The sequence below is a fragment of the Lygodium microphyllum genome, unplaced genomic scaffold (genome assembly GCF_053477565.2).
Source record: "Lygodium microphyllum isolate KBCC unplaced genomic scaffold, Lygodium_microphyllum_v1.1.10 scaffold_85, whole genome shotgun sequence".
Classification (NCBI taxonomy): Eukaryota; Viridiplantae; Streptophyta; class Polypodiopsida; order Schizaeales; family Lygodiaceae; genus Lygodium; species Lygodium microphyllum.
Window position 1 is genome coordinate 297357 of NW_028229568.1, and position 15115 is coordinate 312471.

The following is a 15115-nucleotide window of genomic DNA, read 5'->3' on the forward strand; positions in this document are numbered from 1 at the left end:
TTTTTTAATTGTTTTCTTGCAATCATTCAGCCCCTATACTTCTTGTGGATTTACAAGCAGAAAGCCATACATAGAGTAGGATTGTAAGAAGAGGAGAAGTCACAAAATATTTGCCAGATGCAAAGAGATGCCAGCCAAGAATGGTTTTGATAAGATGAGATACACATTATTACTAAAGAAATCAAACAGGAAAAGGGGGACCTCCATTCAGCTAGATGATTATACACGTTCAACATAAATTGTGTCAAGCAGGCTTACTCTCGAAGAACAGCATGGTGAAAATTTGAGCCATCTGCCTCTGCATCCTGTTATTCATAAAACAATGTTCTATCAGCCTCCCAGACAGCTTTGCTGCTAGAGAAGTCAAACATACAGCTTATTTCAACAGGGAAAAAGCTTATTGCACTCAATTAGGCAGACAACTTTGACTCACACAGGAGTCAAGCATACAGTAACTTACAGTAAAGTTTGCAGAGAGAAGATTAGCTTTCGAAAAGAATGTGTTGATTAGCCGAGCAGAGGTGAAATCTGCTTTTTCTAGATCCTGAAAACCCCAAGACAATGTCACAATGAATGCCTTGCAATAAGTTATTATTCCATAGTGCAGCTTCACAAAACACCATATATATAGCACATGAGAGAGCTTAGTGGTTACACATTCACACCAAAGCAATCTTTCCATACCCTTGATTGTTTTCTATCCCAAGTTAAGTTTACACAAAGCCATGGGTGCCTGATTCTATCAACATTTGTGCGTAGAAAATCTTGACTAAGGGTGCCTGTCAGAATATCCAGAGTAATGCCTTGTATTAAGCACTATCATTTTTAACAGCGCATATAACACCACTCACTCCTGCTTTAAAGGCATCCAAACTATGTGTGATTCTCAAGGCATGGCTCATAGCTGCATGCGTCAGGCATTCCATTGTCCACATAATCATCTCAACATAACTCCATAGTTTATTTTAGCAGCTTGTATAAACTCTGGTATTCTGCATCTACCACATGCCTTTATGCACAGATATAGAAACTATCTTCAGCCAAACATGACGGTGTGTCATTTTCTACTGTGCACAGACTGTGCATCTCAGGTTTCAACCTGCTGCTGATATAAGCAAAAGGTTTAAGCAGAGGTGTGATTAACTGTATTAATTCTTGACAACCCCAGACCACATCCAGCTACCTTAATCAAAGCTGTAAAAAGCAGAAAATGTCAGCTCTGCCTATATGAACATAACATAAATTTGAGACTATACACTTCGACGGTACTGTTAGTTTATTAAAGGTACCTACCTACCCTAAGGTCTCAAACGCATCACATATACTGGACTCTGACTGAACAGAATCTTGGAGACTGGGAAACTGTGTAAGGCAAGGATGCCCTCTCAACTCAGAGACTTGAAAGCTATAGCAATGCACCTATGCCATAATGCCCTGACTATCACAAACTCTAATGACTTTCACCTTCTGCATTGAGCCCCCTTCAAGACCCAAGCTTATGTGCATAATTTTCCTACTCATCTAACAATGAAGAAGCTGATCTTAAATGCTTCATTTGCTTTGGTTGCAGGTTTGGATGTCAATTTTAAAAAGTCCAAACTAGTGCATCCGAATGCCAAGCAGTGGCATGATGCTTTATGGCAGGTGAAATTCCAGATGAACATTTTTTTTCAAGCCTTCCTATTAAATAAAAGCCAAGGCAGTTATGAATGCTAAGGTGAGTAAAATATGACACAGTAAATGTACAGAACTTGCACAGAAAGAGCTCACTAGTTTTGAGAGATTTTGGCCAGACAAGTTGATGCCCCGAAAACGAATGTGTTGTGATTGTATGCATTTGATTATTTCCTTTCTTGTCAGCTCAGGTTGATCATCATCTTCTTCCTTCTTGTTCATGAGAGCACCAATGCTTTCAATTAGACCCTGCTCAAACAAAAAGAGCATCAAGCTATTAATTAGTCTAAGCAAAGCTTTTACTATGAACTAATAAAGGCCACCCTAGACTTTTTGACCCCTCATACATGGACCCATTTCCAGATGCTCAAAAATCCCCAGCATATACAAGAGCACACAAATTAGGCAACAGTAACAGACTTATTGAGTGTTAGATGATAGCACATGTATATTATTAACTCATGCATTGTGCTTCACCTTTATATTGTAGCCTACACTGCACTGTAGCCATGCACATAGCATGGTAGGAATTAATGATTGAGCATTGGAGGTGCCTACAATCTATTAGAGTGTGGTACTTGTGAAAACTCCCCATCCAGACTTAGGAGTCCACCTACATGTATGCACAACTACTACAGACATCCTTCCCTCATAATCTGGTTGCTGCATAATTACAGGCATCCTTCTCTCATCCATAAGATGTGTATAGCCTATTGGTCGCAACGCAAAATTACAATGCTAATTACCAACAATGGCTATGGCAAGATAGGCAAGATAGACAATTATTTATACTGAAATGCAAATGATTGGGCCAACCAGCCAACAGTTCGCTAAAGCCAATCTTTAAAACACACTGAAGAACAAAAGACGCTCAATATGTGAACGTTTGAAAAGAAGTTCTATTCAATGCAAGTATACCAGCAATGTTAAGCACATCATGAGTGGTTCTTATTGAGATGCTATTTACCCACTTTAAGTAAGAGTTTTTACATAGAGACAGGGGATGGCGGTTCCAGCCCTTAAGAATGGCTGGAATGTTTTCCTGGACCCCCTGACCCTTGGCCAATTCCCAGCCCTTAAGAACCGCTGGGATGCCTTCCTGGACCCACTGACTCTGAAAGCAGCCATTCCCATTCCTTGACCCGCTCCCTGCCCACTAGTCCGCTAGATCAAGATTCTCAATATTTCTCTGTAAGAAAAATTTTAAAAGTATCTACCCTTTTGGTTCCGCTTTTATGTCTCCACTTCCTTTCCCCTGCCACATCTTCTCACCTTCTTATATTTAACTAATATGTCTCTGTAACATAAATATAGTATATCACACACACATCCAGATATCAGATTGCATGACTTTTTGTCGCAATATGAGATTGAAGGCCCATAGTGGAGAGACATAGGATTTATAGGGTCCGGGCTCCACACCATGAGAACTTGACTTTAACTCTTCTGCATTTGATACTTATTATTCTGCTCATTGGATTTACAGGTAGTTTGTCAGAGTGGGCACACTATCTCAGAATGGTGTTGCAGAGTGCAAGAACAGAGCCATCACACAAATTGATCAAACAAAGCTCAAGCATGTGTGCTATTTCAACTCAACATTTGACTTTCCACTCTCATCCTTTGACCAAAGGCAGCACATCCCAAAATTATGCAACTAATGGCCTACCCCGATAAAGCCTCACAAGGGTTCTTACCTTAGACAATCATGTGGAAGACCTATTGCAGATGTGAAAGTACATTTTGAATGAGATGACCAGACGATATCATCTCAATGAATTGGAGATAAGACAGATGATTTTCATCCAGGATATTTCCCAAGAGGATTCCCCAACTTTTCAGTGCCCAGTGCTTCGTCATCCTCAAACTATCCTTCAAACAAGACTTAGCCCATAGCATTTAGCCAGACACACTCGTGTTTGTTGCACTTAATGTTGGTAAGTGGGATTATAGTCAATGAGATGTGAAAGCTCAGTTTCCAAGATTGGACCAGAAAAGTGAATTCCCAAAAATTTGAAACTGGAGCTATCATAAAAAGCTAAAAGTAGCATCCAAACACAAAGCTGAAACAACGTTTAAAAGAAAGAACTACATGAGCACATAAACTCAACCAAAACAGATAATCACAGTTTTATTAGAAACTGCAGTAGAGGTTCAACATATACAGCTAATTGGTAGTACTCTGCTTCTCTTAACAACTCTTGATAGGAAGGGAAATCCATGGTAGGAAGGGAACCATCACGCAGCCAGTTTAACAAGCTAAAAGAAGCATCCAAACACAAAGCTGAAACAACATTTAAAAGAAGGAATTACATGAGCACATAAACTCAACTAAAACGTATAATCACAGTTTTATTAGAAACTGCAGTAGAGGTTCAACATATACAGCTAATTGGTAGTACTCTGCTTCTCTTAACAACTCTTGATAGGAAGGGAAATCCATGGTAGGAAGGGAACCATCACGCAGCCAGTTTAAAATGTGCCGGAAGTGCGTTCCATCTCTGTCGATGAAAACTAACCCCTGACAGCACCACAAACTTCCATTAGCATGTAGGCAATTGTTTCAAACTTTTACTCATTTTATAGCCAGACTTTAACAGCTTCAATAAATACACACAGCATACAGAACTGTGTATGTGATAACTTTTAGAGGTTCATCTCCTCATAAATATCAATACAGCACCGGTTTTAGCATTCTAGCAATACAAAACATGTAAAAGCACAGCAATATAAAACATGAACTGTAGAGAGGTTCAGGGCTCTTTGAAAATTTTGTAAAATGTTAACAAGCTCAAAAACTACAAGAAAAGATGGCATGTACCACATGACATTAGAAGAAAACACTGCACACAATCAGCCCCTGCATGCTGCTGAGGTGCGTTACTGAGGGTGCCGAACTGATGGCAGAAGATGAAAGTCTGACTAATGAAGACGCATGAGAATGGACCCACCTCCTCCACTTTCTTTAGCACACCTATGATCTAAGACACCATCAACAAACTCTAGAACGGTCAAGCACAAGACATGATGGACCAGTAGCAGAGCACCTCTCACATGAAAGAGATGTATTGCCGCCACTTGTAGCCCATCTACTTAACAGATCCCTTTCTAAAGGCTTCTGCAGCACAATTGGTCAGCTACCTAATACTATAGCACCAATCCCAAAAGGTGGACACTGGAGATACTATGGTTTCCACAAACTATAGAACCATCATGGTTGGCAACATGCTAGCCAAGCTTTATGGATCGGTACTAGAGCATGAGCTAATCAAATGGGCAGCAATACACCAACACTAGGCATGTGGACAAGCAAGGTTCAAGAGAACATATTCTGCACTTGACCACATCCTCACATTCCAAGCTATCAGGGGAGGGTAAAGCATAGGGGAGATGATGTTACTAGCATGTATATATCATGTGTGAATCTTGTGAGAGTGCATGCGCAACAAAAACACGAACACAAAGGGAAAAGAGAAGAGAGAGACAGCTAGAAGAGAAGAAAAATCTCCACTGAATATGAAATGAATGCTGAATACGATGATGGACCAATTAGTCTCTGCACACATCCCAAAGCATCAATGAGAACACCAGATCAAGCTGATGATGGCAACACCAAAGATAGAGGAGTTTCATGTCAAAGTGTCAAACCTGCAGCAAATTACCAAATTTGGCCAACTTGAATGTGGAGGCAAAGAGGATGCAGTCTGAAACCAGGGTTCCTTCTCGGAGAGGGTGGTAAAACTTGATGAAGCACTTACAACAATTAATAAATGAGCATAAACTGAAAGGCACACATTAGCTTATCAATCTTGGACTATGGACACTAGGTTGGCCCCAAAACTTGCGCCCCTTTTGTTATTTCTTTGAGTATAATTGCTGATGGATTGAGTGCAAGTTGAGATTCCATAATCTCCTTTGCTGATCCAAAAGCCTCTTGTTGTACAAACAATTAGCAAGTAATTTGGGCCAATTGCCCCTTGATTTTCACCCAAGATTTGCACAAATGGAACCACCAACTTGCCAAAATATTGCCCCAATTCACAATGGATACCTTGGCATCTAAAATCCCTATCAATTCCACGAATTTCATGTACTGATTTGAGTATACAATGCCTCTTCCTATTGGCACAAGTCCCGAGGTGGTTGCTAAAACCTAATTTCTACACAAATTTAGGGTTTACAATAGAGATTCCTATGTTGTCCACCAAATTTGGCTGAGAAATGCTAAGATCTCTTGAGAATGGGTTGGAGAAGGTAAGAGAGAGCCAAGATAAGAGAGAAATCATATTTTCTTCATGAGGCAACCCTAAAATTTGCTTAATGCCTGCTTCAGCCTGCATTTAATGCAGTCATCTACTGCCAAGCACCTCCAAAGTATTGTCACCTGATCAGCAATGTTGTCGCTAGTCCCTAGAAGGTGTCTCCTTGTTATTCCTTGCCTGTCGAGGCCTCCAAATGGCTATCTTCTGCAACAAATTGTTGTTCTCTGATCAAAAAATGGACCAGCAACTCTCTCTCCCCCTCGCTGTAAACTAATTGAATGGTTGACACCCAACCCCCAAAAATGTTTTCTCAATTCGCATGGGCATTTTTGCCAAGTTGCAGCCTTCAAAACCCATTTTTCAGCATTATCTAGCCATTTGATTAATTTTTAAATTTTAAAAAGTAAATTCAAACCTTGTAACTTTGCCCAAAATTAAATGTGCCCATCCATAATTAAATTGGCTAGGCCATTTGCAACCTAGAGTGGTCCCCAACCTCTATTGACGTCTCTATCCCAGGTAGGACCAAAGCAATCTACAAGTTAGCCCTACATTGAAAGACAAAACCCTGCAAAAGAGATGAGAATCTGCAAACACAGAGGTCAACGATGATGAGATGCTCCAAAGCAAAACATAACAGAGAGAAAATCTAACTAAAAAGACTATGCAATGAATGTGTATATGTGTGAGTAAATGCAGCAGAAGACTTAAGAATGGAAAAGCTAAGGACAATGAATCCTATGGGCCCGACTCTAAGATTGCGAAAAATGGATGCTAGATTAACCTAAGGTATCCTAAAGGACCTAGAGACATGCTAGTCTAAGAAGGTGTCCACCATCACGTACGTCCAGTAGCAGTTCTGCCAAGGGAACGCCTGACGAGGTGGAGAGGAAGATGAGATGGATGCATAAAATGCAATGTGATCGGAACCTGCAGACCAATCAGCCAGTCCCTCAGGGGTAGTGAAAGAGACTCTCTGCTAAGGCTGTGCTTAGACCACATGTCCAACAACAGCAACGGATGCTAAAGGAGCAGATGAAGCAAGAGCGGAAGGTGTAGCTCCGTTGGACTGTGGAGTCGCAATTATCTGCTAAGGATTTTTAGATGAAAGACCTTAGGCCTTGGAGCAACACTTCTCGTCCACATGGCCTGCTCTCTGGCAACGTCTGCAAAACCAGTTTTTCTTAGGGAGTTGCTAAAACCAGTCTATGACTCACACAAAGCGGTAGTTCCTTCAATAAACACCTAGTCTTTTCACACACACACAAACAAAGACCTCACTCCCTCACTCAACAACAAATTGGCCCCGAAGACCGGCGCCCCTCTCGGTTTTTCTTTATCAATTAAAAGATGGAAAGTTACAAAAATGAAATGTTCCAAAATACATAACTTGTGAACAATTGGTTTTTGTCTTTTCTGAGTAAATCCCAGCTGCATAAGGACAGTACAGCATGACCAGAACAACATCCCTTTTAGGAAAGCATTTTCTGTAACCATAATTCAATGATTTATGTGCAGAATTGCAATCTGCAGATCTCTGAATTCATTGTTCTTACTGTCCAGCATATCCAAAACAACATCCCTTTTAGGAAAGCATTTTCTGTGACCAAAACTCAATGATTCATGTGCAGAATTGCAGTCTGCAAATCTTTGAATTCACTGTTCTTACTATCCAGTGACCAAAACTCAATGTTTCATGTGCAGAATTGCAATCTGCAGATCTCTGAATTTACTGTTTTTACTGTCCAGCATGCCCAGAACAACATCCCTTTAAGGAAAGCATTTTTCTGTGACCAAAACTCAATGATTCATATGTGCAGAATTGCAGTCTGCAAATCTCTGAATTCATTGTTCTTACTGTCCAGCATGTCACCAAAACTCAATGATTCATGTGCAGAATTGCAGTTTGCAAATCTCTGAATTCACTGTTCTTACTATCCAGTGACCAAAACTCAATGTTTCATGTGCAGAATTGTAGTCTGCAGATCTCTAAATTCACTGTTTTTACTGTCCAGCATGCCCACAACAACATCCCTTTTAGGAAAGCATTTTTCTATGACCAAAACTCAATGATTCATGTGCAGAATTGCACTCTGCAAATCTCTGAATTCATTGTTCTTACTATCCAGCATGTGACCAAAACTCAATGATTCATGTGCAGAATTGCAGTCTGCAGATCTCTGAATTCACTGTTCTTACTGTCCAACATGTCCAGAACAACATCCCTTTTAGGAAAGCATTTTCTGTAACCAAAACTCGATGATTCATGTGCAGAATTGCAGTCTGCAGATCTCTGAAATTCACTGTTATTACTGTCCAGTATTAAAACAGTCCCACAAACAGCACTAAATCAGAGCTGAAAACCTTGTTCCTACATGGCAAAAACTGCAGCAATCTCCCCTCAGCTTCTCAAAACTTTATTCTCAGATCTGCCCCTTTTGCCTATTACATTTTCTTTAATGCTCTCTCTCTTTTGGAAATTTGTGCCACATGGCATACATGTAACAATTTTCACGTAAACCTTCCGGTCTGAAATTCTCCATGATCGGTGCAAAATTTGACCTCAGCACAGACCAAAGAATTAATCCTCGTGTAAAAACAAAGATAATGACGCGAACAGATTCTAGGGTCCAAAAATAGTAACTCCCTAAATTTTAGGGATGGTGACCCTTGCATTCCTCAAGTTGTTCTAAGCTACTTTTATTGTTGCAACCATTAAAAAGTGTAATGTGGCTCACTTACGGTGACTTATATTCCGTGAGCATTCTTACATGTGCATCTTCAGTCTTGGCCGGACTCATTATCATGCACCATCTCCAATGGCTAAGCACACAGTCCCAAACCACTGGCATTCTATTCTTCAGTGCCCATTCAATATGGAACTGGTCCTAAGGCTCAAACAAATCATTAGTCCAATTTGTCCCAATGGCTGCCTCTTCTGGCCATGCAAAGATCCTAGCTTATTCCAAGAGAACTCTGAGGGTAAAAAGCAACAGCAACTAAAGAAAAGAAAAATAAAAATTTTATATAAGTAAATAAGAAAAGCAACTGCAAAAAGTATCACCACCTGGTGACAATTGCTGCCAGATAGGTCTAGATTATTTGGTTCCATCTAAGGAAAAGGAGTCACCCTTTGATTGGCTTGCCTTCGTGTCTTGCGAGTTTTCACCACTGGTGGTTTTCCCTCCCAAAGAAGAGGCAACCAACCCCCTCTGCTCTGAATAAGGCTGTGATGAGGATTTCTTGTGGACTTGATCATGCAGCCTCGCATAACACAAAAACTCACACACAAACTCATAGAAGGTTGGCAATCGAGGCTGTGAGATAATGTGCTGAATGAAAATGAGTATTTTTCGGGCAACTTTTTCAAGAAGAATGTAATATGATTATCATCTGACTTTGGAGAGCCAGTAGTGGCGAACTCGACGGATAATCGTCTATATTCAGCCAGCTTGACTTTCAGATCATCCCCTTCCTTAATAGAGAACTTTTGAAGCTCAAAGTCGAGATTTATGCGCCGAGTACTATCTCGGGCTGCATAGCGGTCGAGAAGGTAACTTCAACGCTCTGACGTGAGCGGGAAGTGCTGTAACTAAGAGTGAAACTCCGGGATCAATCCCTCCATCAGCTCAACATTGGCTTTGGTATTGCGGGCTCTCCATTGACGGATGTAGTCAGGGTGAGCTAGTCGAGGGTCTAGCATAGGCTCTAGACCAATGATGAGGTCCCAAAGACCCTGGGACTCAACCACTTGTTGCATGAAATTCGACCAAGTGGTGAAATTCAACCCGTTAAAACGAGTCTTATCCGTGAAGGCATTCTTGGCCGTTGCAACAAAAGTAGTGCTCGAAGATGGGTAGTGTCAAAAAGTGTAATGGGGGTAAGATGGGAGAGTGGAGTGCACTTGGAAATGGGCCCCAGAGTGCCCACCAAGCATGCGAGAAGTGTGCAAGGTGGATCCATAGGATGGGCTGACTAGGCATAGACATGGTAGCCACATGAGTAACCCAAGGAGGTGGGATGGGAACACGTGGAGCAAAAGATGGAAATCCCTACATAGGTGTAACCCAAGGGAAGTGGGATGACGCACCATAAGCCGAGGATGGAATCCACTGCATCTGAGTGGTCATGTGAGAGGTGAATTTGGGGGTAGCAAGGGGGATACCCATCACAGTCGTCCCAGGTGCTATGGGTGTGCTCATTGGCGGAAAGGTAAGAGGCACGGTGTTAGGGTCGCATTCCCCCTAACGAAGTAACCTGGTACAAAGAGGTAGAGAATGGGGTAGAGAAGGAGAAGGTGCTAGGAGTGGAGATGGAAGATCCAACCCCTAGTGTGTGTGAAGCGGATGTGGAGTGTAATCCGAGATTTTGAAACGATGAAGAGAGATGATCAAGGCTGGAGATAGAAGAGGGTGGGATTGAAGGGAAGTGAGAAGTGTGTGTTACATGCTCAAATGAAACAGAAGCTGTAGATGTACCTAAATTACGTTTGCTTCAAGAGCCCCCTCTATTGAAGTTCACATACACAAAGCAATCCAGATCTTGTACCTCAAAAGAATAAGCAAGCGAGGATTTTAATTCATGCAACTCAAAAGGATTGTACAAACCTGACATTGGACCTGGCTGAGATAATGAAGATGGATCACTAGACGCTCCAAATGTCTTATGTCCTCCATGATCGGAGAGGTGGCCATCCTCACCAACCGGTCCGAATGTGGTAGTAAAATTGGTAGCAGGGGTGTAAACATCACCATACTTGTTGTGATAGTACTCCTTAAAGTCCTCCTTTGTCATGTTAGTGAAATCTAAAATAGGAGTCAAAAAAGAAGGTGAAGGTGAAAGTGGAGTGTCGTTCTCCTCACCAAGTGTATAATGCCGTCTCAAGGCCTCCACTGATGGAGAAGCTTGATAGGACATCATAGGACATCATAGGAACTAGAGAAGGTGTCGTATTGTGTGCCTCGCACAAAGACTAGCTCTCTACAATGTCTGCAAGATACTCTTTACAAGAGCACCGGCTCTATTACCATGTGAAGAAAACTGCTAGGGCTTGCACTAAGGAAACACAAAGTGTACGAGGACCACGTCAGAAACACAAAGTGACAGACATAGACACAGAAAGCAAAACTCAAACCCTAAACGCAAAACTAAAAACTCAAACACAAATAGTAGAAGGGAAAGAAGAACACGACTCTGAATGAATGAATACTACAAATGAATGTAAGAGTGTACGGTGTGCTCAAGGGCAAAGCAATGTCGGAGTGTGACGTCCATTAGAGACAGATCCTAAGTCTGTGAACACCACTCAGAGTGTTTGAGGAGGTAGATGTTGTAAACGCAAGTGAGAGCAGATGCTGATCAGCAAACGCAAACAGTAGGAGTGCATGCGATGGCTGGCGGCTGTCCCAGACAGCAAACACAGATCTGAATATGCCACAGGAAGATGAACAGTGACAGTAGATGCTGATCAACATACGCAAACAGTAGGAGTGCGTGTGATGGCTGGCAGCTGTCCCAGACAGCAAACGCACATTTGAATATGCCGTAGGAAGATGAGCAACTGACACCTAGGCTGCACAGGTGCAAATGTAGGCTGAAACAGTGTCTCATGTGGCCTGAATGGGGGCAGCCTGTCTATTTATAGATGTTGAAGGATGCCCCAAAAATTAGGGTTTTTGGGGGACTACTGAAACTTTCTTGGACCGCTCCCCTTTTTAGGATTTTTCATTAATTAAGTGTGTTTTGGGGCTGTTTAAGAATGTTAATCAACTAAAAAACGTATTTTAGCTCAACAGCAGAAGGCTGCAAAATGTAGAAAAGAATGCTACTACCTATGAAAAGGATTTAATGGTTATTATTCAAGCTTTAAAAAATGGAAGAAACTATCTTTTAGGTGGAGAATTTCTCATCAAGATAGAGCATGACAATCTTAGACATTTACTCAACCAACTAAAGATTTCTGGGAAGCATATTTAATGGGTCAATTATTTAGCTCAATTTAACTTTCAAATACTGCATATTCCTGCAAAGCAAAACAAGGTAGCTAATGCCCTATCAAGAAGACCTCAAATTCATGCAATATGCATGATTCATCATAGAAATTATAGTGATAGGCTAGGCACGGAGATCGAGACAGTCAGTTGTTATGCGCAGTGAGAAACAGAGAGAGTAAGATAGAGTAGAGTAGAGAGTAAGCACTTTTGTAGGTACAATGACGAGTGTGTACCTTTAGGTTTTTAGATAGATATATATATATGTGTAAGTACAAGTACTAAGGGTGTGTTCACACCCGAGCACATTAAAAGGCACGAGGGCCTTTATTCCCAACAATCTCCCACCTAAAGGCAATGTACCTGAAGAGGAGAAAAGAATCAGCTAAGTCTAGATATGTACAAAGCTGAAATACATATATCTATCCAACTCCCATCACCTATCGGGGCAATGAGCAAACCGCTCCAAGTACATCTCTAATGAAGTGGTACTTCACCTGTATGTGCTTTGTCTTTGCATGAAAGACAGGATTCTGTGCTAGCATGATAGCACTTTGACTATCACAATGGAGAACAAGTAACTCTGTGATATCAAGCTTTCCCACCAGATGTGAAAGCCATAAAGCCTCCTTGCATGCCTCAGTGGCAACCACATACTCTGCCTCTGTAGTAGACAATGCAACACACTTTTGTAGCTTGGAGATCCAAGAGACTGCTTTTCCTGTGAAGGTAAACACATACCCAGAAGTGGACTTTCTGCAATCCGCATGACTAGAATAGTCTGCATCTATAAAGCCAACAACAGATGCCTTCTGCTTTCCAAAGCAAATGCACAACTCCTTTGTGCCTTTGAGGTATCTCATAATACCTTTCATTGCATCCCAATGCTTCTTGCCAAGGGTTGCTATGTATCTGGTAACCACTCCCACTACAAAGGCAATATCAAGACGTATAGCAACCATAGCATACATCAAACTGCCAACATCTAAAGCATATGGTATCTTGGTCATTTCAGCCTTCTCATCATCAGATGTAAGGTTGTCCTCTGCACTGAGTTTCACATATGGAGGCAATGGAACCCCAATTGTTTTCCCCCCCTCCATATTGAAACACTACAAAACCTTGGAGATATACTCCTGATGAGATAGATAGAGTAAGTCTTTCGATCTATCTCTAAGTATTCGCATGCCAAGAATGTGATTTGCATCACCAAGATCCTTCATGTCAAAGCTACCATGAAGACTTTGTTTCAGTGAGTCCAAGGCATGAGTATCCCTGGCAACAATCATTATGCCATCAACATACAAAACCAAGATAATCAGGTTGCCATCTACTGCCTTCTTGATGTACAAGCAATAATCCAATTGACTTCTATGAAAGCCTTGGGACTGCATGAATGTATCAAACTTATGATACCATTCTCTTGGTGCTTGTTTCAGCCCATACAAACTCCTTTTGAGTTTACATGCCATCTTCTCTTTCCATTTTTCCACAAACCCTTCAAGCTGCTACATATATATGTCTTCATGCAGATCACCATGTAAAAACGCAGTCTTTACATCCATCTGTATGAGCTCCATATCCTCAACTACAACCAAGCCCAAAATGGTTTTCAATGTAGTGACTTGAAAGTCAAGTTAGCTAAGTATCAGTGTCTATTCGCTGAGTTCTCAACCATTGGGGCTCCTAAGTCCTCTGACAATCACATTACCCTATTCCTTAACAAGCTGCCAAGAAAATATTTCCATTTAATGCAACAGGTGATTTCACAGCCTCAAATGCCCATATTTTATGAGTTTGAGTGTTAGCTATTGTGTCACGCACAATTATTCGATCAATTTCATAACATGTTCTCAATAGAGGGGCTCAGGGGAACAAGACAAGGGCAAACAAAATTCAAATCAAAATCAAAATAAGGCTAATAAATCCCAAGAAACCACACAATCAACTCTTAAACCTGGATGGGAGAATGTACCTAAGAAGAATAGATATTGTCAACACTATCAAAAGGCTAGCCTTTATGACGAGTGTAAATCTAAGGTAAGAGGCACGTAGCCAAAATCTAAGAATCAAACCCCCGAAGCCCAATCATGTAACCCCCAGCAAGGGACGTAGGGTGGCAGCAACCCCCAACACGAGCAATGGCAACCACCAATCAACCCCCAGCAAGGGCAATGGCAAGGCCAAACCTACATGGCCACCAATCAACCATCACAGTTGGCGAACTACTCAACTCAAGAGGGTTTTTCTGACTGGTCTGCAGAGGCCCGCATCATCTCCTTAGAGACGTCGGAAATAAGTCTCGTTTACATCTGCGAGTTGCCTCTCGATGAGGTGAATGTAGAAGTTGAGTCGTCACAACCGAGCACATCCTCCCCTGTTTGCCTTGTGGATAGTGGAGCCACTCATCACGTGACTCCTATAGAGGACATTTTTATTTCCTAAGCCCCTACAACCGAGAGAGTCCGCGAGAAAATGACTCCTTGGTCACGATTCAAGCCCAAGATCGCATCAGTTTTGCCACTGATCAAGGTCTGGATTAGGCTTCCCTAGATGATGTCTATAATGCCCCCCAGCTTAGGGTAAACTTGTTGTCCGTTCAATAACTTTATTAATTGGGACAAGCAATTTCCTTCACAGCGACCACAGTCGAGGTCCTAGACTCTCTGACTCGTTTAGTGATTGCTCGAGGCAAGGCATATCCCAATGGCCTTTACCACATGACCCATTTTCTTACCAGGGGACTGCCAATGATTCAGAGTTCCAACTTCCATCACTTCCAAGCCTTGGCCACCACATAGGAGCCCACAGACTCTAAGCATCTTTGGCATTTTCACGTAGGACATCTTAGCTACAACTCTCTTTATGAGTTGTTGCATCGGGGGATGCTTGAGGGTCTTTCACGTCTAAAACTATCTCAAGAGGTTTGTAAAGCATGTTAGCTCGGTAAGCAGCATTGTGCACCCTTTCCTCAGCAGTCTACCACACATACTGAGGATCCCTTAAGGCTCATTTATGTAGATCTTTGTGGTCTCACATCCACTGCTGCCTTAAATGGGGCACTGTACTTCTTTTCTATAGTGGATGATTTCTCTAGGTACATGTGGATGTACTTCCTCACATACAAGATAAATGTCTTCACTTATTTCAATGCTTGGGCGCTGCCGGTTCATAACCAAACTAGTCATC

At 41.7% G+C, this 15115-nt stretch overlaps 1 protein-coding gene across 1 annotated transcript in view; it reads right to left on the reverse strand.

Annotated features, from left to right (window-relative positions):
- Positions 1 to 3950, reverse strand: part of LOC148008682 (uncharacterized) — a 115976-nt gene extending 112026 nt beyond the window's left edge. Inside the window, exons 1-4 of the mRNA XM_087674079.1 lie at positions 3840 to 3950; positions 1771 to 1923; positions 461 to 544; positions 259 to 305 (exon numbers count right to left, since the gene is read on the reverse strand). Coding sequence (XP_087530205.1) covers positions 259 to 305; positions 461 to 544; positions 1771 to 1923; positions 3840 to 3896 — 341 coding nt within the window. The 5' untranslated portion in view covers positions 3897 to 3950. The remainder of the gene's footprint in view (positions 1 to 258; positions 306 to 460; positions 545 to 1770; positions 1924 to 3839) is intronic.
- Positions 3951 to 15115: the final 11165 nt, after the last annotated feature.